The sequence below is a fragment of the Erythrolamprus reginae genome, chromosome 2 (genome assembly GCF_031021105.1).
Source record: "Erythrolamprus reginae isolate rEryReg1 chromosome 2, rEryReg1.hap1, whole genome shotgun sequence".
Lineage (NCBI taxonomy): Eukaryota > Metazoa > Chordata > Lepidosauria > Squamata > Dipsadidae > Erythrolamprus > Erythrolamprus reginae.
In genome coordinates this window covers 117,365,468-117,390,911 of record NC_091951.1, presented here as the reverse complement: position 1 = coordinate 117,390,911, position 25,444 = coordinate 117,365,468, and the positions used below count along the sequence as shown (strand labels likewise).

General features: G+C 39.8%; 1 protein-coding gene across 3 annotated transcripts in view; it reads left to right on the top strand.

The window, feature by feature from the left end:
* FNIP1 (folliculin interacting protein 1) overlaps nucleotides 1–25,444 on the top strand; it is a 133,885-nt gene that overhangs the window by 59,237 nt on the left and 49,204 nt on the right. For all 3 annotated transcript variants that reach the window (XR_011558026.1, XM_070739277.1, XM_070739278.1), the window contains exons 3-6: nucleotides 14,864–15,007; nucleotides 19,594–19,694; nucleotides 21,291–21,365; nucleotides 21,607–21,698. Coding sequence is in view for 2 of the 3 variants with exons in the window: in XM_070739277.1 (XP_070595378.1) it covers nucleotides 14,864–15,007; nucleotides 19,594–19,694; nucleotides 21,291–21,365; nucleotides 21,607–21,698 (412 nt within the window). In the remaining variant the exon portion in view is untranslated. The remainder of the gene's footprint in view (nucleotides 1–14,863; nucleotides 15,008–19,593; nucleotides 19,695–21,290; nucleotides 21,366–21,606; nucleotides 21,699–25,444) is intronic.

The following is a 25,444-nucleotide window of genomic DNA, read 5'->3' as shown; positions in this document are numbered from 1 at the left end:
CAGTTTTACCCTTTGAAATAACACAGTATACAGGGCAAATGTTTTCTTGCTCTGAAAAGATCATCTGTTAACTGAATTTAGAATTTCATGCCTTTGCTTTTTGACTCTTCGTGTACTCAATGGTTTATGAGTGATTTCATATATTGCCTTTTTAAAGAGAGTTTTCTACATTTGGTATTAAACACAGCTATGTTTGGAACTGTTCATCAGTTTGACAGAAGAGATTTTTGGAGCACGATTTAATTTTGTTCCCCAGTCAACTCCTACTGGGCTGAAATGTTTTGCTTGGTGGGACATGTCATCATATAAGAAAGTCCATCTTAGTTGTGACAAAGCAAGACAAGATACTTCAACATATGGGCATTTAAATGCACTTCTGATAAAAATGACACTTCCATGCCAAAGAAACCATGTGATGTACTTCTTAAATTTTTGACTCACGCCAAAAGTAGTTCACTATAAATTAAATTGCAAAAGGTGATTTATGACCACAGATGTTTACATAATTCAGATCTTTTCCAGACTCATCCCCCGTGTTCCAGTTTTGAGAGTCAAAATAGAAACTGTACTGTTGGATGCTTGTGTATGACATATCAGTACTGAGGACATTAATACTGAACATATTGTGTGATTAAACTTGGGTTGCTTACTATTTGCTTCTAAGTAATATCTGCAAGATTCAAGTCACACTGTTTTAGATTTGGAATGAGTGCTATGCATCTCAGAAAATTTCAAGGATACCTGTCAATGATTAATAAATTACAGTATTTAACTAATCGGAGAGAAATATCAAATGGGGCACTGGAGATCAGTTCTGTGTCCTTTATTCCTCCACATTTTCATGTATGATTTCTACAATAAAGTAGAAGGAAACGTCATCAAATTTGTAGATGATACAAAGTTGGGTGGTTAGCTAGACTGAAACAAGATTCAAAGTGACTTTGGTAGAGGTTTTTTTTCCAATTTAGGAACAATGCCTAATTGTGTTGAAAAGTGAGCTGAAGGAAATAGAACAAAATTTAACAAAGACAAATGAGAAGTTCTTTTATAATACAAAAATTAAGAGTAGAGATATAAGGTGACAGAAACCTATCTTTAATAGTATTTTTGACAAATACCTTACAATAGCAATTTATTTCAAATCCTATATGAGCCAGAAATCTGACATGATTACAGAGAAATTTTATCTTAGATACAATACAACTTGCATATCACAGGAGGTATCTGTTCCCTTCTGTTCTGCTGTGGCCAGACCTTAAGTAATGTGGCCAGATTTGGGCAACACACACTTTAAGGAGGATTCAGAGAATTTGGATCTGCTTTAAATAAAGGCGATGGCAGACAATCAAGTAGTAGTTTGGAAATGAGTGAAATTGTTTGTTTGTGTGTGTGTGTGTGTGTGTGTTTTAAATATTTAAATGTTTTAAAATGTTATGGCCAGTAGAATGATTTGAAAACCAAGACCATGATATTTGTCAAAAGGCCTTAAGGCCACTCCTGGAACACAGATAGCCACAAGATTAGCAGGTCTCATATTTCAAATATCTGGAAGTCTTCATTCTGCTCACAGCAGGAATCTCATGGGGACTATGTTGTTAAAAATGCACAGAAGAGCTCATCTGCCATCCTTAGAAGAAGAGATGGCCACTACATTCCTGCAGCACTCTCCTTGCCCTACTAACTATGAGGGATGACTTATAGTCCTCATGGGAAAAGAATTAGAATCTTCTCTTTGGGCTTTCTTCAGCTTCTCTACTTAGCATGGGATATGACCAAGCCAAAACCTTCATTAAACAAGAGTGCAGCACGCACAGGGTACCAACTGGAACTAGCCAGGTCCCAACCTTTATTGCCAGTGAACACAATAAATATTTGTTTGCTTGTTTGTTTGTTTGTTTGTTTGATTTCTCTGCTGCCCTTCTCAGGCGACTCAGTGTGCCGTACAACATAACAAATACAGTACAATAGACATGTATAGAAATCTAATATTAAAAATTGCTATGAACAAAATAAATAAAACAATTAAAAACCCATTCCTCCCAACTCAAGCATCCGCGTTCATCAATCAATCACCCATGGCTACGGCCGGAATTGATCTCGATACTCACGGCCCCCATGCCTGCCAGCAAAGATGGGTCTTCAGAACTTTGCAAATGCGTATGTCCCCCTTCTATGGATATTTAAACAATGTTGAAATACCTAACCGCCAAAGGGCGAATACAGGAAGGTCTCCTGCCTGGAGATAATGCTGTTGCACATCTGGACACACAGAGACAGTAGAGCATGTACCTCTGTAGTGCCTGCAATACAGAGACATTTGTACTAACCTCATGTCACCATTACTACATAAATATACAGGGCACATATGATCATTTTGTACCTCTCTCTGCTGCTTTCCAATACTAACCTGCTACAATATACAATTTTCCCAAATTCTTTTTAAATTTTTATTATATACACATAAAACACATACATAAACAAGACAGACAAACATATATGGGTACAGTTCCCCCATGTTTACAGTAAGCATCTCTTGGTTTGCATCCACCAATATAATAATAATAATAATAATAATAATAATAATAATAATAATAATAATTTATTAGATTTGTTTGCTGCCCCTGTCCGAAGACTCGGGGCGGCTCACAACAATGATAAAAACAATATTATAATGGCACAAATCTAATATTAAAAGAAATAACTAAAACCCTATCATATTAAAACCAGACAACACATACATACCAAACATAAATTATAAGGAGCCTGGGTGAAAGATGTCTCAAATCCCCCATGCCTGGCGGTATAGGTGGGTCTTGAGTAGTTTACGAAAGACAATACAGTGATCCCCCGAGTTTCGCGATCCCGATCATTGCGAATCGCTATATCGCGATTTTTCCACCCGATGACGTCACTCCCTTCCTTTCTCATCATTCTTTCTCTCTCTCTTTATCTTGCTTCTTCCTCTCTCACACTCTCTTCCTCCCTCTCTCATCTCTTTCTTTCCTTCTTTCTCTTTCTCTATCTCTTCCCCTCTTGCTCTCGAGCGGCAAGCGAGCAGGCGGGCGGGCGAACGGGCAAGCGGCCGGGCGGGTGACGGGCAAGCGACAAGTGAGCAGGCGGGCGGGCGAACGGGCAAGCGGCCGGCCGGGTGACGGGCAAGCGAGCAGGCGTGCGGGCGAACGGGCAAGCGGCAAGCGGCCGGCCGAGCGGGTGACGGGCAAGCGGCGAGCGGGCGGGCAGGCGAACGGGCAAGCGGCAAGCGGCCGGCCGAGCGGGTGACGGGCGAGCAGGCGGGCGGGCGAACGGGCAAGCGGCAAGCGGCCGGCCGGGCGAGCGGGTGACGGGCAAGCGGCAACGGGGAAACCCCATCTTTGGCTCCTCGCTGCTGCCGCGCTGCGGAGCAGATCAGCTGTTGGGCGGCCGAAGGAACCTTCCCCGGTCTTCCCCGCCGCCCACACGCAAACTCCACCATCTGCGCATGTGCGGCCATGGAAAAAGGGGCGCGCATGCGCAGATGGTGTTTTTACTTCCGCACCACTACATCCCGAAATATCGATTATTGCGAGGGGTCTTGGAACGGAACCCTCGCGATAATCGGGGGATCACTGTATTTATTTACACATATGGCATATATACATAGAATTAAGTATATTTTGGATGTTCAGTAATAGTAAATATAGAGAGAAATTGTATCTCTTTGAGGCAAGGAGAGGTCAAGTATCCTAACCCTAACCCAAACCAGCAGGAGCAGGTAGTTGCACCTAGGTATTTGCATTTTTTTTGCCTATACCTGCCTTGGGGGGATATATACCTGTTTACCCTCTTTTAAACTTACAGAGCTAGTTTACTGGCTTTCTTTGAAATAAATATTCTAAAACATTTAATCTACTGATGCCTCAATTGATGTAATTTTATTGGTTTCCATTTTTATAAGTTACCAGTAGCTGCTGCAATTTCCACCCTCGACTTATACAGGGGTTTATAAATTTTCCCAGTTTTTGTGGCAAAAGTAGGCGCCTCGACTTATAGTCGGAGCGACTTATACTCGAGTATATACGGTACTTTCCCTATACACATATATTTACATTTTAATAGATTACTTGTTCTTTCTCTCTTCTTTCTTCTTCTACATTATTCTATACAATGGTCTATAAAGATTTGATGTTATTCTTTCAAGTATTGACAGTTCTAGTTCATCTTTTATCCATTCTTTCTTTCAGCCATTCATATTATTTATTTATTTATTGGACATCCAAGAACTCAGGGCGGCTCACAGCATATAAAAACAATACAACATCATAGTCCAATTAATTAAAAATAATGATCTAAAACCCCAATAATATTAAAATCAGTCACTACCTTTTACACAGTGAACATACATTACATTTGTAAGACCAGGGGCTAGGATCTAATGGCCCCAAGCCTAGCAGCATAAGTGAGTCTTCAGACTCTTGCGGAAGGCAAGGTGGGTGAGGGCAGTACAGATCTCTGGGAGGAGCTGATTCCAGAGGACCGAGGCCCCCACAGAGAAGACTCTTCCCTAGGCGCTGCCAAGCAACATTGTCTGGTTGACGAGACCCGTAGAGGGCCGACTGTGGGACCGCACCGGACGCTGGGATTCATGCGGCAGGAGATGGTCCCGCAGGTAATCTGGCCCGATGCCATGTAGGGCATTTATTTATTCCATACTGAGTAGTATTTTGCCAAATTCTATACAGCGCCACTCAAGATCCACCAAAAAATGACCTGCACCACAAAACAGTCTTAATGAATGTTTAACTCTCATTCTAGAGTGGTCTATATTGCTACAGATCTAGTCTGCCACATAATAACCTTTTATGCTCTTCTATGCCCTTCTAATGCTCCTAACTCTTCTTTTAGATTTTTTTAAAAAAAATTGTATGTGTGTTTGTTTTATATTGTTACACTTTTTATAATTGTTACTTCTAGACTTCAATGTATTTTTATGCTTTCTAATTGAGGGTACGCCACCCTCCTTAGGCTGTTCCTTGATTGTGAAGGGTTGATTTGATAACTAGAGAGCAACCTCCAGGTTTATCCAGGGTAAAAGCAATCAAGGATATGCTATGTGTATTTACCTTGCTTATTTATTTTTAGTCATAACCAGAAAGAAAAATAAACTGGAATGTAACGAAACAAAGAACTGTGTACCGTATCATATGATACTACAATAAATCTCTTGTCACGAGCAGATGATGGTTTCAAAGGTTCATCTCAAAATGCTTCCAAAACAGTAAAGTCCAAAAGGCAAACCTCACAAGACTTCCTTACCCTACAGCAGTGGTGGTGAATTTATGGCACATGTTGCCCTATGTCAGCTCCTACTTATATTCAGTCTTCTTTTCAGCCATTTTTCATCAAACCTAAGCTTTTCTGAACCCTGGGGAAAGCAAAAAACAGCCCAACACGCCTACCATAAGTCTGTAGATTTCAGTGAGGCCTGTACACATGCGTAAGAGGAAGCGTGGGGGTTGTACGCGTGGGGGGGGCACAGGGTGTGTGCCCATGTGTGGGTAGAGGGCATTGCATTATGGGTGTGGGCGCACAGGCGCAAGCTATAATGCACAGGCGCACCCTTTTGGCACCTGAGCCAAAAAAGGTTTGCCTTCACTGTCCTATAGCATTGCAGTACAGTGTTCCCTTGTTTATTGTGGGTGTTACATTCCAGGACCACCCACGATAAATGAAAATCCGTGAAGTAGGGACGCTATATTTATTTAAGTATTTATATACTATTCTAAGGCTTTATAAACCCTCCCCCACACTTTTACGCTACATAAACCTTTTCCTATTCCATTAATAACAATTCCCACACTGTTCTGTGCATGTATTGTACCTTTACACTTACTGTAAAATGTTTTGAATTCCTAAACCTATACGATGAAACGATGCTCCACGTAAAATGGCCGAGTATAGGAGCAGACTCAGAGATGGGGAAGCTGCACACAGACGAAAAGTAAACAACGCGCTACTGTACTGAGCCAATCATGGTCACTTCTCCATCAATCAACCAATCGTGTGTTGTTTACAATCCCATGTAGGCAAGTAGCGTCTCAGGCGGGCGAGTTCCGCAGGAAACCCGCGAAGTAGCGAAAATCCACGATATATTTTTTCCATTAATATTTTATAAAAACCCATGATGCATAATACCTCTGTTCTCAAGCCTCAGTCAAAGGAGAAAAGCAAGAATGTCACACTACAGTGTTCCCTCGATTTTCGCAGGGGATGCGTTCCGAGACTACCCGCGAAAGTCGAATTTCCGCGAAGTACAGATGCAGAAGTAAATACACTATTTTTGGCTATGAACAGTATCACAAGCCTCCCCTTAACACTTTAAACCCCTAAATTACAATTTCCCATTCCCTTAGCAACCATTTAGATTATTACTCACCATGTTTATTTATTAAAGTTTATTAAAAAAATATTTATTAAAGGCGGACGAAAGTTGGCGATGACATATGACATCATCAGGCGGGAGAAACTGTGGAATAGGGGAAAAACGCGAAGTATTTTTTAATTAATATTTTTGAAAATCCGTGGTATAGGCTTTTCGCAACGTTCGAACCTGTGAAAATCGAGGGAACACTGTATTCCTGTACTAGACTAACTGGGGATCATGTCCCAATGCACTTTGGAGAAGATGGCTACAGCCCTGAAAAGTGTACTATCCTCAAAGAAATGTTCTCCATATTTGATTGCTTTGCCTGTGGTGGCTGGACTTGTGTCCACTTAATTTCATTGTGACCCTAACCTCACTGTTATATTTATTATCTTGCAGTAGTAGGAGTAGTAGAGGTGAAAGTGTAAATGAGTCTGTCTCCTCCTGTCACTGCATTTTGTCTGACTTTCCTTTGGACACAAAGAAGTCTTTCAACCTTTAAAGTTAGGAGGACCTGAATTTAATGGAGTCGATGCATATTCATTTCACATTTTTGCAACCAACACGTTCTTGCCATAAATTCCACTCTGATAGAAAATCTCAAATCTTTGTAATTGCCGTGACTAGTGAGTAATTGGAGAAATTCTGCAATGAGGGTAACAAAAAACATGATTGCGATCATACAATATTTTCATAAAAGCCAGTTCTGAAAATGTGTATTTTAAGATTTTAAATGACATGCAATTGTTTTTTCTGCACATAAACTAGCTTTGGTCCCAGTGCTAAATTTGTTCGAAATACGTTGCATTGTGAAAGGAAATTCAACATGTGCATGAAAGACGAATACATTTGTAATTTTAAAGAAAAATACTATGGAGATGTATTCAGCGTGTGTGCCAAATATTGTAATATTTATATAGACGAAAGAAAACCTTGTAAAAACCTTGACTTACTGTTTCTTATGCAGGTGCATGCTTGAACAATGTTCCATTTGAAAATCTCTTGTGCATACTCCCTCTCTCCCTCATAAAAATATCAAACTCTACCCTTTTAAAATGTGAGTTTATGTGAAAGTAGTCCATTTCTCAGTTTTTAATGGAATGAGAAATGCTGCATGACAACTTGTTTACAAGTGTTTTGTTGTTGTTTTTTGCTTGTTCCATCCACACCAGAATTGTTGCGTAATGTGTATATAAGTGCATATAATACCACATTTTGGGTGAGTGTGAGCAACAGTGTTTCCAGTTTAGAAATACTATTTTGTGTAAAATAGTGTGAATGTGTCTGGAGCAAAAACCTGGCAATGATGAGCTTGTGATACTTTGACAAAAATGCTCCAATTGTCATTAACAGGGCATGGGTGTGATTAATGTGGCATGGATGTGATTAAGGCTGGAAACCAAGTCTACATCTACTGTGTTATTCAAACTGTGACATGAAATCCTTGATTAGCTAAAGCTCTATTGGGCAGCAGAGATCAGTTGGCCCAATATGGTGATGACCGTACAGAATATGAGCTTTGGAATTTCTATTTTTCATCATTCAAGCGACTTGACTATGAAGGGGATACCTATACCTTCCCTTTCAATTGCTTTGTAATTAAATAGTTTAGCAAACTCCATCAATGTGCTTCATTTCACTCATATAGAAAAAGGAGGATTTCAAAAATTGTGATTTAAAAGAGGACATTCCTAAGTTGGTATAAGGAACTATATGTACCTGTAGTACATATAGTTCCTTGTACCAACTTAGTCTATAGTCCGGAACTCATCTGAAACCTTGGAAGACTAAATCTTTGGTCTCAAATTGGATTCTGCAATATTGACAAAACTTGTGTTAATTCCAGTTCAAAGCTTACTTGCCTCATGGTTTCAGTGAACATAGCAGTATAATACCTATAGTCAGTGATGGGTACCAGCCAAAACGTCATTCCGACAGTGGAAATGGAGCATGTAGGCTCACTCCATTGCCCCTGGGCGTGCACGCACCATGCACGCACAAATGGAGCAATTCTGGTAAAAAATTACCGAGTTTTTTGCTTCTGCACATGCGCGGAAGCCAAGAAACTGGCAATTTTTGCTGCCGGAAGGACGTCCGCCAGAATCTCAATGTGGCGCCTAGAGCAGTAGCTGGCAAAAACTGCCTGCCAAGCTCTGGCCACGTGCCTGTTCTCTTGCGCCGCAGGAGAGAGATGTCTGCAGTGCAGGAGAGCACAGAACAGGCCGCATGGCTGGAGCTCAGGGCCACCCTGTCTGCATGCTCTCGGCACCCCTGCAGGAGGTCACCAGAGCAAGGTAAGGGCCAGGCGGGCTGCTAGCAGCGCATCGTGCAGCGGCTTGGCAGAGGGGGGGGAAGCTGCCCCGAGAGGTGCATGAGGGTGGTGGCGTTGCACAGCGGGCAGTGGGGGGGGAGACAGCGAGGGGGGTGGCATTTCAGAGCGGGTGGTTGGGGGGAAGCCACCAGAAGAGGCGCGTGGGGCGAACGGCGGCGAGGGGGCGGCAGCATGGCAGAGCAGATGGTGGTGGGGAAGCCGCTGCAAGAGGCACATGAGATGAAGGGCAGCAGCATGGCATAGTGGGCGGTGGGGTGAATGGCGGTGGGCAGCACCAAGTGGGCACTTATCTTGTTTTTGCCTATTTACAGGTTTTTTTTGCTTCTGCACATGCGCAGAAGTGACAAACCCCCCCCGGAAATCTCACACATGCGCATCCTTGCATGAGATTCTGCTTCTGCGCATGCACAGAAGCTGAATCCCGCATAAGGGCCCGCACACGGTAGGGCTGGAAATGGTAGCCTGCCCCTGCCTATAATGTTGACTTCTTACACTTATATATTTGTTAAGGAGCAATTCCAGGTTCCTTGATATGTAGTATTTGGTCATTAATCTCCTTATAATTTTGAAAACATTGCTTGAGCTGTGCTTGAAGCAGCAAACAGCCAATCCCTTTGTTGCATCATCTCTGACAATTTGTTGCATCTTGTATTTCATTGACATTCAGAATTGAAAACCTTGCAAAGAAAAAAAAAAAGGGGGGGGGAGACATCTCAGATATTTGATCCAGATGTCCAGTGACTTGATTTTGAGCATACGCTTGGTTCTAAATTTGCATGTTCTAAAATTTGTCTGGCTTCCACATTTTCAGTATGATTGGCTGTCTGGCAAGCTGCTGACAGATGGCATCCAAAAGATGGTGAACCATTTGACCTCTCTTTACCTATGGGGATTCTGAGGTTCATCGCATTCCACTGTAAAGGCCAAAGATATAACATTTCCCAGTATTTTCGATCAAGAAAGATGCATTCAAGACACAGTGCTCAGGGAGAGCTTTGTAGAAAACTGATTGGTAGGATAATTTTTTGAAAGATGGTTCAAATATTGTATACTGTAGATGTTAGGTTTAGCTTGGAAATGTATGGTTTGGGAAATATATATATTTATTAGATTGATTTGTTTGTTTGTTTGTTTATTTATTTATTTATTAGATTTGTATGCTGCCCTTCTCCGAAAACTCGGGGCGTCTCGAGGATACAATGTAAAACAAAGCATACAAAACAAATCTAATAAGTTAACAAACCACAGCTAAAACCCCAATAGGTTAAAATCAGTCAACCAATTCAATCATACCATGCATCACATTTATTGGTCAGAGGGTCTGGATCTAATTGCCCCAGGCCTGGCGACATAGGTGAGTCTTCAAGTTCTTGTGGAAGGCAAGGAGGGTGGCGCAGTGCAAATCTCTGGAGGGAGTTGATTCCAGAGGGCCGGGGCCCACACAGAGAAGGCTCTTTCGCTAGGTCCCACCAAACAACATTGTCTGGCTGACGGGACCTGGAGAAGGCGAACTCTGTGGGACCTAATCGGCCGCTGGGATTTATGCGACAGAAGGCAGTCCCGTAAGTAAATATATTCTATCCAGTGGTGGGATGCTGCCAATTTGAACTGGTTCTTTAGAACCAGTAGCAGAAATTTACTGTTGCTTGCCAAACCAGTCTTTTGGTCACCATGGCTTGTAAAAAAAACCTCTGTACATGTACAAAGGTTTTTGCGCATTCGCAGAGAGTGATTTCCTGGTGTTTTGCACAATGCAATGGGGCGCGCGCGCGCAAGTGAAGCGAGTCAGCACACGCAAAAAGCACACTTCTGTTGCAATGTGAACTGGTAGGGAAGGCAAGTGGGACCCACCGCTGATTCTATCATTCCAGGTCAAGTTCTTTCCCTTTTTTCCTCCACATTGAAATATGCCTGATTCCAACCAAGCATAATTAAGCAAACCTTCAACATCAGCTGAATGCTACAGTGTGACTTGCCTGAACAAAAATGCTGCAACTCTTAGATTCAGTGTGGTTTTATCACATGATGCAGAGCTTGGTCCAAGACGCTGTTGTTTGTCAGAGATAAAACGCAATTCTAGTTCATGGGTTCCTAGTGAAATCATATGATAGCTATTCACATGTTTTTAGCTATTGCATGCCAAAAAAAAAAAAAAAAGCAAACAAAAGAAAATACCAGACCCTGAAGCCAGTAGCAGTTCTAACAGTGCACGAGTTCAGCTTTGTCCTTTTAATCATTGGCCTGTCATAATAAGAGGCTGTTCTTGGGAGAAGTAATGCAATCTTAAGTTCTAGCTCTAAGGGGAAAAATACTGGCCTTGAATCAGCTCGGTCTTCATTTCTTAAGCTATGGGACTAAATTCCCCAATACTATTTAGCTTTGCCTCCAATTAAAGAATGAGAAAAAGTGTTGTAACCTTGTAGCCTTGAAGATGGTAGAAGGGTGAATTTTGAATAATAATAATAATTAATAATAATAATTTATTAGACTTGTATGCCGCCCCCTCCGAAGACTCGGGGCGGCTCACAACAACAATAAACAATGCAATACAAATCTAATAATTAAAAATTATAGCTAAAAACCCACTATCATTAAAACAATCAAAATTACACAATCATCACCATACATAAATCTTACTAGCCAGAGAGGAGGTATATTAATTACCCCATGCCTGGCGACATAAATAGGTCTTCAAAGTCTTGCAGAAGGCGAGGAGGGTGGGGACGGTTTGAATCTCTGGAGGGAGTTGATTCCAGAGGGCTGGGGCCGCCACAGAGAAGGCTCTTCCCCTAAGTCATGTCAGATGACATTGTTTAGTTGACAGGACCCAGAGAAGGCCAACTCTGTGGGACCTAATCGGTCGCTGGGATTCATGCAGCAGAAGGCGGTCCCATAGGTATTCTGGTCCGATGCCATGTAGGGCTTTATAGGTCATTACCAACACTTTGAATTGTGTCCAGAAACTAATCGGCAACCAATGCAGGCCACGGAGTGTTGACGAAACATGGGCATATCTGGGAAGGCCCATGACTGCTCACGTGGCTGCATCTGAAGTTTCTGAACACTCTTCAGAGATAGCCCCATGTAGAGAGCATTGCAGTAATCGAACCTTGAGTTGATGAGGGCATGAGTGACTCCCTGTCCAAATAGGGACGCAACTGGTGCACCAGGCGAACCTGGGCAAATGCCCTCCTCGCCACAGCCGAAAGATGATGTTCTAAAGTTAGCTGTGGATCGAGGAGGACACCCATGTTGTGGACCCTCTCTGAGGAGGTCAATAGTTTCCACCCCCCAGGGTAATGGACAGACAGATGGAATTGTCCTTGGGAGGCAAAACCCACAGCCACTCCATCTTGTCAGGGTTGAGTTTGAGCCTGTTGACATCCATCCAGATCCTAACAGCCTCCAGGCACCGGCACATCACTTCCACTGCTTCGCCAACTGGACACCAAGTGGAGATGTACAACTGGGTGTCATCTGCATACTGATGACATCTCACCCCATGCCCTTGGATGATCTCACCCAGCAGTTTCATGTAGATATTGAATAGCAGGAGGGAGAGGACCGACCCCTGAGGCATCCCACAAGGGAGAAACCTAGAGATCGACCTCTGACCCCGCACTAACACCGACTGCGACCGGCCAGAGAGGTAGGAGGAGAACCACTGAAGGACAGTGCCTCCCACTCCCAACTCCTCCATAATGGTTTATATTTGGTTTATATAATTCAATGGTTTAATGGTTTATATAATTTAAAATTATATATTAAATTGAATGGTTTATATTTACTTCATAAATTCAGGGTCTGTTTCTCTCTGTAATAATACTGTTGTTTAGGGCTCTAAACTGCTGGCCTTGGTAATTTCCAGCTCTCTACTGAATTTAACATCAGAAAGGCTGAAAAACCCAGGGCTCCTTCCTAATCTTCCCTGATACAGATGTTCCACCTGAGTTTTAGTAACAACTTCTTGGGAATTAAAAGCCATGCATTAAAAAATTACATATTGATTTATTTCCTTCCACCCCAATAAAGAATGATTTTAAATGTTAGTAGAGTTTTAAAGTTTTTCTAGTAAAATTAATTATATTTGTAGATTTGTACATTGTATATTGTTTGCTATATTGTGAGCCCGCCCCAAGAACTCAGAGAGGGGCAGCATACAAATCCAATTAATAAATAAATAATAAATAAAGTTTTCCTTTGCAAATGTTGTTATCGGGAGAATAATCTGTGATTAATAACTGAACTTCCATTGTTTTAAATACAATCTGAATTTCTGTGAATCATTTTCATTGAAGACTGTTTTTTAAAAAATCAGCTCCAATCCCAAACTTTGTGGAAATGTCAGATCTCTTCAGAATAAAAGCTCATTTTTTAAATGTCTGGCTGGGAACTTGGTTTTCTCATGTTTCTATACCACTTCTCCATTTCAAGGAATAGGGAAGCCTGGATATCATCTTCCTTACTGGTATCATTTACTGTCTTAAAAATTGCTGGCTTGAATTTTGAGGCAACCCAAGGTACTTGCTACCGTAGTTGAAATGAAAGACAATATGGCAGTTAAATTTTACTTCAGCACATGCAGTGGGACTCCCCACTGAGACTTGCTCATGGGCCTGAATGACAACCTGTAGCACTTCATTATTACTTTCTGCCTGTTCAGCATCTATTGGCTGGAACTATTTCTACCAAAAGCTTAAGGATTCAGAAGTTAATTGACAGCACACAGGAAGTCCATATTTAGTAACCATAGCAAGACTGGCAACTTAGTCGTTAAGCAATGCAGTCACTAAGCAAAACCTTTACTTTTACGTATTGGTAACTCATTTAAATGAGATATAAATGTTTTCAAAACATCCTAAGAAAAGACCTCACCTACAAAAAGATATTGACAAAATGGAACGGGTCCAAAGATGGGCTACAAGAATGGTGGAAGGTCTTAAGCATAAAACGTATCAGGAAAGACTTAATGAACTCAATCTGTATAGTCTGGAGGACAGAAGGAAAAGGGGGGACATGATCGAAACATTTAAATATGTTAAAGGCTTAAATAAGGTCCAGGAGGGAAGTGTTTTTAATAGGAAAGTGAACACCAGAACAAGGGGACACAATCTGAAGTTAGTTGGGGGAAAGATCAAAAACAACGTGAGAAAATATTATTTTACTGAAAGAGTAGTAGATCCTTGGAACAAACTTCCAGCAGACGTGGTTGGTAAATCCACAGTAACTGAATTTAAACATGCATGGGATAAACATATATCCATTGTAAGATGAAATACAGGAAATAGTATAAGGGCAGACTAGATGGACCATGAGGTCTTTTTCTGCCGTCAGTCTTCTATGTTTCTATGCAGCTGTTTTAATGAGTTCCAATAGATAATAAATTTGTGTTCCTGTCCATCTTCAAAACTGAAGTTCAAATACTCCTCAGCTGTAATGTGTTACTTTTCAAATATTGTTCCAATAATAAAATTAATAGAGAACAATCACAAAATACAAAACCAGCAAATAGAAGTAGAAATTACTGGTAAAAGAAATCAAAGGTAATACCAATAGTAATAGGCATTTTGATGTCATTCCAAAGCATTTGGACCACCATTTGAATGCAATCAGGGTTGACAAAATGAATATTAGTCAATCCATTACTTGCAACAGTTAACATTCTCCAACACCTTCAAACAACATTCGCTTATTCCAGGTCCTTGGGAGAACATGACAGGTAGATAAAAGTGCCAAATTCAATTTAAAAATCTGGTTGACTGTGTGATGAACCATAATAATTTATTAAATTTTCCTGATTCTCAATAACTTTGATTGGCTCACAGCAATTAAAAAGAAGTTGCAATGAATAAAAGATAAAAGATAGCAAGTGCAATGAAGTGAGGATTTCATTGTCCATTGCCAAACGCAAGGGGAAAGACCTCATTCTTAATTAAAGAAGCCAATTAAAATTATTTTAAACAGCAGAATGGAGGCCATCTGGGTCTAAGAGAAACCTTCTTCCAGAGAGCAGACACACCTAGAGAGAAGGTGCATTTCTGGTGTCCCTGCAGAAGAACCATATCATGGTAAACGTGTAATCTGGAGATTGCTAAGTATAATGTGTCAATTGCATCTTTTTCCTCCATCAGAAACTCTGCAGTGATGCGCCGGTCAAAATCTTTGGAAAATGTTGCCAGCTCAAACCAGGAGGAGATAGTTCATCTTCTTTGGACAGTTCAATCAATTCCTCCTCTTCTTCTACTGAAACAAAAGAACACTGTCCAAAATTTCAGGTGAGAGTCCTTTGAATTGTGCTTAAAATGTTAGAAGGGACCGGACTTTTGAGCAGAGAGATCTGAGCTAAGAAGAACCTTTTTGGGTGATTGTCCAATAGAACAGATGGTTGATATCTTCTGAGTCGGGAATACGACCTGCAGAATGGATGTTGTCCAGTGAACTGAACATTAATGGCGGAGAATACTGGCTAGTGGACAATTTCACAATTTGTGTTTACCTGGAAGTGAGCCTTGTGGGAATAAATTTAGCTTTTTTAAATATGAATATCCTAAAACTTTATTGTGGAAAGGGGCATGGAGGCTCAAGGTGTTAGGATGCTGGCTTGACAAGCAGCAGGCTTGTTTTCTTATTTTAAATATTTTGAAAGGCTTGTACAGTAGAGTTCATTTTATGTAAAGTAATCGGAACATGTAAACGATAGGTGTTTGCTCGCTGTCACTTTAAAAGGATTATGAAGTGGCATTCAATGAACCTGAGTTACACTTTAAGAGAGGTTTTGGCTACCAGTAAAGCCAGTCATCTGACTGATGTATTTCTGTCATCTCACCTTGTGCTGAGAGAAGTATTTTCTATTAAGCCTTCCTAAAATAGAGTTGAGCCTTTCTATTCTTTGTAGTGGAGTAGTACTCTGCTTAAGACTGTGTCTGATCCTAACATGACACATTCTGGATGACTTCTTGACTGATGCCAATGGACCTGATCTCTTTGCTAAAAAAAATGTTAGCCTCCCCGTTTTATAATAATAAAATAATAATAATAATAATAATAATAATAATAATAATAATAATTTATTAGATTTGTATGCCGCCCCTCTCCGAAGACTCGGGGCGGCTCACAACAATGATAAAAACAATATTATACTGGCACAAATCTAATATTTAAAAAAAACTAAAAACCCTATCATAATTAAAAACCAAACAGCACATACATACAAAACATAAATTATAATAAGCCTGTGGGAAAGGTGTCTCAAATCCCCCATGCTTGGCGGTATACGTGGGTCTTAAGTAGTTTACGGAAGACAAGGAGAGTGGGAGCAGTTCTAATCTCCGGGGGGAGTTGATTCCAGAGGGCCGGGGCCGCCACAGAGAAGGCTCTTCCCCTGGGGCCCGCCAGACGACATTGTTTAGTCGACGGGACCCGGAGAAGGCCAACTCTGTGGGACCTTATCGGCCGCTGGGATTCGTGCAGTAGCAGGCGGTTCCGGTTGTGTATCATTTACACACCTTGTCTTTCAGTCTCAAATACACTGTATCTTTTTTGTGTATTTGAAAATGATAGGGTTTTTTAAAATCTCTTCATGAAAGACAATTATATGGGTTGATGAAGAAAGAGTAGGGATTATGTTGAATTCTGTTCTTAGAATAGAAAATAAGAATAACATTTTGCAGCCTGTTATACCTTATTTAACTTCCAGGACACAGAGGGGTTTTTTGGAAAAGGATTTCTGTCTCAATCAGTGCTTTCTGCCAAGTAGTCCCATATTCAATAAATGTGCTGCATCCACAATTAAAGAGGCAGACCACATAGATACTAAGAGGTGCAGAGGGAGTGGTTACAATGGAATTTGATTATTCCATTAAAAAATGTGCAAAGTATTTGCAAAGTTAATTTGTAAAATGTAGAATGGACATAGAGTTTTTAGTTATCAAAAGCTGCAGGACATAGTAGATATGTTATTGAATGATAACAAGATTGTTTAAGTCTACAGACAAAACTTTTTCTTACTGCTCTCCACCAGCCACTGATCTTCAGGGATCTGGTGTCTCGGGAATGAAAGATTCCAATGTAGCTAGACATTGTTGATAATAAAAGTAACATTTATGTAAGGGAGCAAACTTTATTAATAAAACCACTCTCAGCCCAGCCCAGACTGTTAATATTCTGCTAATGGAGGGGGGGGGGGTCATTTTTTGCATTCTATAATTGAATGACAAAGAGGTAATAGGCAAACTGTTCTGTATAGAACAGTTATGAGATGAAATAATAGCAGAGATATTAATATGTGGCAGCCAATATAAATGATTATAAATTTATTAATCCATTTTTATCTGTCATAGAAAAATAGCTAAAATCTGTTTTGCAGGAATCTAAAATACAGGCTCTTTCTGTTTTTGTGAGCATTAGTATAACAGCAAATTTTGTAAACATCTACATGTTTTATTTGCATGCTGTTTAAATTCTGCTTCTAATCTGAGTGGGCAGCATTGTCAGTTACATGTAAGATAAACACACACACACACACACACACACACACACACACCCCTATAAAGAAAATTTCACACAATTTTAAAATTGGGTGGACTGGAAATTTTTTAACTATCTATGAGATCAGCCAAAACTCATTATCTCCTAATGCATTTCTAGAACGGATGAAGGGCATCATGGGATGCATAACTTCTATAATAATTCCATGTAAATTCACTTTTTTTCCAATCATCTGGGTTTTCTTCCAGAAAGAAGAAAAATCTAGCAACTTTTCTTGCTTGACGCCCAAGGATTTATCAAACCATTATTTGGGGGTATTTTTTAGTTCTGCCCCCTCTCCCCCTGACAATTATGTTCTTCAAGCTCCTAAATCTAGGAATGGCTGATGTCTTAAATAGTGTATTAAAAGGTTTGCACACATTTATATAGAAAATCCAAATACAAGCTTATTTTGTTTTACATTTTGTCAATTCATCTTATTGTATTTGATTTTACAATTTGGTGTAAATGGCAGTTTTGATTATAATTGACAGAAATAACTATTATAGTCCTGATGGAAAAAGTACCTAGAATCTTGTTTACCAATAGAATAGAATAGAATAGAATAGAATTTTTATTGGCCAAGTGTGATGGGACACACAAGGAATTTGTCTTGGTGTATATGCTCTCAGTGTACATAAAATAAAATATACATTTGTCAAGAATCATGTGGTTCAACACTTAATGATTGTCATAGGGGTCAAATAAGCAATGAAGAAGCAATATTAATAAAAATCTTAGGAAATAAGCAACAAGTTACAGTCATACAGTCAACAAAAATTAAAATAATTTTATTTCCTGTCAGACATCTTGACACTTCTCCCATTGTGGTACAAAATGCCAGTACCTACTGGATAATCAAGGCATATATTATCCTGTGGTGTGACATATGTGATTACTGCCTAACAATTTTAAGTGCTCTGACACCAGGTGTGGAAAGTGTGTGAAATTCTAAGCCCTTGAATGCAGAAGCTGCTGCGTTCATGATAAAAGCAGATACACTATAGTGAACTAAACTATTCAAAAGAGTTGTGCATTCTGTATTACTGGTTCAAATCCACAGGTAGAAATATCTATGGGGCAATAGACTATTATGTTACGCTGGGTTTGTTATTTTTCTCACAGGATTTAGTTCCAATATGCACCTCTCCCATCAAATCAAATTACATCCTTTAAGACAGAATGGCCAAATACCAAGGGAGTATCAAAGTCCGTGTGCCCGGACTCAAGATAAGAAGCAAGGAGGCAAACTGACAGCAGATCAGGCTTTTGAGGCACATGATGTCCTGCAAAGCAAGCCATAAGATAGGAGTGAACAGTTTGTTACTCCGGGGTTGCGTGTAGCATCATGACTCCCCTCTGGTCAAATGTCAGGAGCATCTCTTCCTACTATATTGAAGTGCTAAGTCTGAAAATTGCAGCATAAGCCCTCAAGCAAGCTCAGTGCAAAACAAGGGGAAAGGAAAGAAGGGGGGGGGGAACCACCTGAAACAAACTGCTCACATGTTCAAACACCGAATAAAATCTTGGCCCTGCCGCATGTGTGATGTGATCCCATTCATTTTGCATCACATATGTTGGAGCCCTTGGCATCCACACCTGCCATAAAATCACAACAGTTAATGTGTGGAGAGCAGCAGCAGGTGCAGAAGATTTTGATTCTGCACAAAGATTATTTTCAGCATGGGGAACAGCTGCCATCTACAGCAACGTTTAGATCTATGAATCTAAAGAGCCAAAATGAACCTGTGTAAAGATCTTGGTACCTGAGGATGGGGTTGATGTGGGTGTAACTCATGCAGTCATGTTTTGTTGAATGTATTTACAGTTGTCATGTCTCTTTATTTCCCACGCCCTATCTCCGTGATGGCAAACTTATGGCCAGAGGTGGCATGCGGCGCACTCTCTGATGGCACGCAAGCTGTCACCCCAGCTCAGCTCCACCGTGAAAGTGCGCATGCCTCCCGCTGGCCAGCTGATTCTTGGGTCTCTGTTGCACATGCATGGGGGGCAGGGTACATGCGCAGTGGGTGGTCGGTCATGCATGCATGTGCAAGGGACACCGGAGGCACGAGGGTCATGCACACATGTGCGGGACCATGCAGGCAGGTGGGGCGTGGGGGATCACGCATGCATGCACAAGGGGTGGGGAGAGCTTGGAGGAGGTCATGAAACATTGCATTTATGGGTGCGGGCACACATATGCACTTCCAGAAGGGCACGAATGTGCTTTTGGCACATGACGATAAAGGGTTAGCCAACACTGCCCTACCTGAAGAATGCTTTAAAAATTATCACCGTGCCACATAATTATTAGCAATGCTTTTTTTTTCAGGGTTCTCGATGTTCTTCAGATGCCAACATGCTTGGGGAGATGATGTTTGGTTCTGTGGCTATGAGCTACAAGGGTTCAACTTTAAAAATCCACCAGATTCGGTAAATATCTATTGATCTATCGATCTAATCCTATCTATCTATATCTTTCTATCTATCTAATCTATCTATCTATCTTGTCTCTCTCTTTCTCTCTCTCTCTCTCTCTTCTCTTTTGTAGTACGATGATAATATAGAAATAACAGTGTGGGTATCGGGTATTTATGGTAAATTCAGTAGAGTATATTGGACTGTGTACAGTGTGCCAGTAATGGGATAGAGATGGACAGTTAGGTGTGCATGATGTTCCACAGGCATTTTTTAGCACAGAAACCGAAATTGATTGTGATTACTGAAAACTGATGTCACGCTTGGATACTATGGGAAATATGAAGTGGGAAATAAATATGGAGTGTAAATCCTAAGTAGGCATGTAATTATTTCGAAACGTCCCAAACTTTCTCAAACTCTTCCCAAGACCCTCCCACGTGGCCCTATCCATATTGTAGCCTCCATTGCCTTAATGAGGTCAAAGCCCTCCATCATTCCTGCTGTAGTTAAGTACTTCTTTCCAGAATTTTATGCTGTTAAGTATTTACAGAATAATTTTAATTATGTGGTTTTGATATGCTTATCCCCAGCTAGTTACTTATTATTTATTAGATTGATATGCTGCCCCGAGTCCTCGGAGAGGGGCAGCATATAAATCTAAATATTATTAATAATAATAATAATAATAATAATAATAATAATAACAACAACAACAACAACAATAATAATAATAATAATAATGTGCTTTTCATCTGTATACATTTAAAGCCAGAATCCCACAGCTCACAAATAAGCATGCTGTTCCATTATTACCCTAGTTGTCCTTTAGTGTGGAAAAACATGGGATATATAATTTTTACAGAAAAAAGTAATGCTGCCATCTGTTAAGCTCATCAAAGGGTGAGTTGAGGCTACAGAAGCTGCAGTTGATTCTGATGGGATTTAAGAGCAATAGTAGACCCATATATTTTAGAAATTACAAATAATTTTATAGAGAGAATTTTTCTGAAGATGGGCTCAGCATGAGTTCGAGAGCTTGGAAGACAAAATCTTTGGTTCCAATCAGATTGGATCCTGCAATAATTTTATAAAGTAAAATTGAGCTTTCTGGAAACAAGGCTCTTAGAAAAGTATTATCGCATGAATGTTTCTTTCTTAAAATTCAGGAGAGGATTGTTGGTTTCTGGTGTTTAGTATTGCTTTTATGTGCTTATGTGCTTCATGCCTAAAACTGAGGTATGTTTATGATGATTGGCTGACCTGGGGAAAACACAAATGAATCCTATTTTAATATAATGACATAAATGGTTTATTTTTTTTCTTTAGCCCACTATTTCTGGGGAATGCTTTGGAATGTTCTTTTAATAATGAATTTAGTAGAATTTAGTACTTTACAACAATGTTTCTCAACCTCAGGCACTTTTAAGAGTTGTGGACTTCAACTCCCAGAATCCCCCAGGCAGTATGCCTGCTGGAGGATTCTGGGAGTTGAAGTCCACACCTCTTAAAAGTGGCTATAGTTGAGAAGCACTGCATCTAGTGCCTCTATGAATGGGGATTGCTATTTGGTGAGGACATCTTTTCATTCTTATTCTCTTGGCTTCACAGCTCTCCTCCACAACTTATGCTGAGCAAAGTTTTTACAGCTCGAACAGGAAGCAGTATTTATGGAAGTTTAAACACGTGAGTACATTAGAAAGAGCATGTGATCATTAGGAAGTGATAGAGACTAGTGCTTTTGGTTTCTCCAGGAGAATAGATTGTCTCTTCCTAGTTCCTTTTTCCCCACTAAGGATTCCTCTTTCATTCTCAGAAGACATAAGGGTGCAGGTGGAGAAAGGGGGAAAGGAAAGTTAGACACAGCTGATAACTAAAGGCAAACGTAATAGCACAAGATTGTTTTCTCTTTTTTTCCCCCCTGTAGGCTTCAAGATAGTCTTGAGTTTATTAATCAAGATAATAATACTTTGAAGCCAGATCATACCACAGTTATGAATGGACTGCTTATGAACATAGGTAATTTTCTTATTTGCAAGATAAGACCTTTAATGATTGACGAAGATTAATCTGACTGATACTAAAATATCTTTTTAAAGAAATGCTATGGATTTGAGGCTAAGGCAGCCATTACCTTCAGTTCAGACACAGCTCATGACATTTGAAAATTACAACTGTGTGACTATTTGGAAGAAGTCAATGAAGTCGGTTGAAATCCCTTTATGATGAGAACAACCAACTAATATAAACCACAAAATCCCCCCCCCCCCCGGTTAGAATTATATTCTAAATAGGTAAAACTATATTTATTAATATTTAAACATCTGTACGTCAAAAAAAATGCTATTGTGTATTTACTAGCATGTGAATATGTAAAGAATGTGATGTCAGGTTTAGTTCATAGTTCCAGTTGGTTTGCTCAGTTGTTTGTTTAGCTTATTTTAAATAATTACATGTAAATGCTTACATTCACTTTCATTCTACATTTCAGGACAATCACAATATGATAACTTATAACATCTTAAAAATATTAAATCTGGCAGTAAATAAAATTGTAATACAGGCATCAGGCAGGTGTTTTTACAACCACTTTAGTGAAAAGATCATTCCCTCTGGAATCAGCTCCCCCCCACCCAAGATTAGGACTGCCCCCACCCTCCCTGCCTTTCGCAAACTTTTGAAAACTCATCTATGTCACCAGGCATGGAGGAATTGATATATCCTTAGCTGCCTTTGGTTTTATGCATGGTGTGTTTGGGTTGTATGATTGTTTTTAATAGGGTTTTTTTAAAGACTGTTTTAACATTGGATTTGTATATGATGTTTTATTGTTGTGAGCTGCTCCAAGTCCTCAGAGAGGGGCGGCATACAAATCTAATAAATTATTATTATTATTATATTATTATGTAGCCCGCCAGAAAGAAAAAGACTTCAGAAAAAGATGCTAAAAGCTGATATGGGACAGTTCCCTCCAAAGTTAATAATAATACAATAATAATAAACAGCAGCTAGTAATTAAAATTGTGACAGTTGTATTCTTCATCAGTTGAACCTTCTGGCAAAGCTATGTAGCTGCTTTGCAGGAACCCCAACACCTGAATCTAGTGCATGGACCACAACTATCCATCTCCTGAAAGGCCTGCAGTGATAACTCAGCTGCCACTGATAAAAAGTATCCTTGCTGACCTTGGTTGTCATCACAGCCTGCAGAGACAATGATGGATCTATTCATCCATGAATATGTTTCATATACCGTATACATGACATAACTCACATCAACTGCTTTGGACACACAACATCAGGAAGAGGAAAATTAACAGGAGCACAGGAGTTGTTTTCAAACAAGAAGACTGGCTTGTTCTTCCCAAAGTTTTTAAGTTGACTTGAGAGATAGTCAAGTCAAACTATGAGGTCCCCACTTCATACCATGCTGCAGCCCCCTCCAATGGCCCTACAAATACTCCTCTTTGGAGTTCAGAGAGTCTTTATAATGTTGCATAATTGTTAAGAGAAGCTGCAGAAATTCTGCCAGATGTCTTGTATTTCCATTCTTAGTTTTGTTATCCTTTATTTTTTAAGCATTTTCTAGAAAATGTGAAGAGAGACAGTTGGTTTAAAGCATCAGGCTAGAAACCAAGAGGCAGTGAGTTATATTTCTGCTTTAGACACAAAGCCAGACGGTGACTTTGAGCCAGTCACTCTTTTAGCCCTGCAAAGAAGGCAAGGCAAGCCATATCCAAAATATTTGCTAAGACAATTGCAGAGACTTGTCCAGACAATTGCCAGAAATCACAATTGACTCAAAGCTACACACACACATACACACAGAGGAAATGGGAAGAATGAGATTTGTTAACCATGATCATGTTTACTGGGTTCTTTGGCTTCAGTTTGCTGCCCTTACTCATACAGCTGTTCCTCAGCAGCCTAATTAATCTTCAATAATAGCACTCTGCCAAGAATATGATGACCCAGATGAAATCCTTTCCTTTTCCTATAAGACATATCGTTTATATTTGTATCTAAGGCATCATCTGTTTCAGCAGAATGATTTCAGATTAAGCACCCACACAGTTTGTGCAGTTAGTTGCTTATTGTTTAAAATGAATTATTTGGCTCTCTGGTGCCAAAACCCATAGGTCGGCTGAAAGATCAATGCATACTGAATTTATATATTGGGATTGCTTCATCCTTGGATGAATGATTCACTCAACACCCTTTTAATCCATTTATTTAATCAATATCACTCACCTTTTAGAAACCAACTTGGATTTAATAGAAAGCGAAAGATCAAGAACATAAAACAAAACAATTTGGTTTTACTTGTGGAACCCTATTGCTTTCATGTACATCTTGAAATAATTGAAGTATAATTTTCTGATCCCTTCAAACTACAACATAACACATTCATGTGTTGCTGTCCTTCTTTTAACTCTTGCTGTCCTTCTTCTTGGTCCTTTACTAAATTTAAACTTCCCTAGCAGAGAATGAAGATTACTACAAGGGACTGGGGTTGCAATTCTGATTTAAAGTGTAACTGCAAGCCAATTTTATGGTCAATTGTATTGGGCAGCGGCATGGAAAGGAAGCTTTGTGTGCACTAGGCACAGTATACGTGGGAAAATGCCAGTGTGGTAGGATTTACAAGTATAACCTAGATTTATTAAATGACTTGTTAAAGTGTAATTAAATAATTTAAAAGTAGCATAATTGAAGCTGCTCGGTATTGTATTCCTTAATCCTGCTTACTTATCTATGCCCAGTTTAAGAGTTGTTGACTTAACAGATATGTAAGTTTGTAATACCAAAAGGAAATGGAAAATTAATGGCTAGTGCAAATAGCTGAATGAATCAGTAATCCTTCACTTACCTCTACAATTGGTATCAGAAACTTGGACATTGAACAAAGCAGTCATTAAGTGAAACACACGACTGTTTCTCTCAACAACTGTGATTTGGGCACTTCTGGTTGTGGTCTCTAAGCCATCTCATGAGTGGGGGGCAACAGCTTGCGCTCTTTCCTGCCAGCTTCCCCATTGATTTTTCTGGGGAAGACATCAGAGAAGATAGCTACTGATGATCACGTGATGGTGGGGTGCTTGGCAACCAGTCATAAATGCAAATAGGCTGCCAAGCACCCAAATTATAATAATGGGGAGGGGTGTGCAATGTTTTGCAACAGGCAGAAGTTCTTTATGGGCCATAAAGCACCCTTTCTGAGACCGCAATTCTGTACTTACATTAATTATGTAATTCTGGATCTATGTTAACCAATAGTAGCATGTTTAAGATTACCTATATATACACTGGAATAATGAATAAAGGAGGTAGCTTTTTGCTAACCATTGAACTTAATAACAGCTCATTTGCAAGTATTTTTGAAACCTAAAGAGAAAAGTACTAGATTTTACTTTTATACATCATTTGATGCAGTATAAAAGTAAAATCTAGTACAGTAGTTTTGCATATTAAAAAACATACAAACCTAGATTAATGCATAATCCGCTCATCAATATTTGTTTACAGTCCATGCTTCAGAGTCAGGCAGTACAAAAGTGAGTTAATTTGTAACCAGAGCAGTTCTAGAAGCTAAATCAAATAGAAAGAATACTTATGACTCATGGATTCTTGCTAATTCTTGGGTTTTTCAGAAGGAGGTTGTGTGCTTTTATATGTGGGTTAGCCAACCTTTTCAACCTATCTCTCTCCTGGTGGAAAACTTAGTACTTCTGCTTACCATTTTTTGAAGCACCTAGAAAAGAACT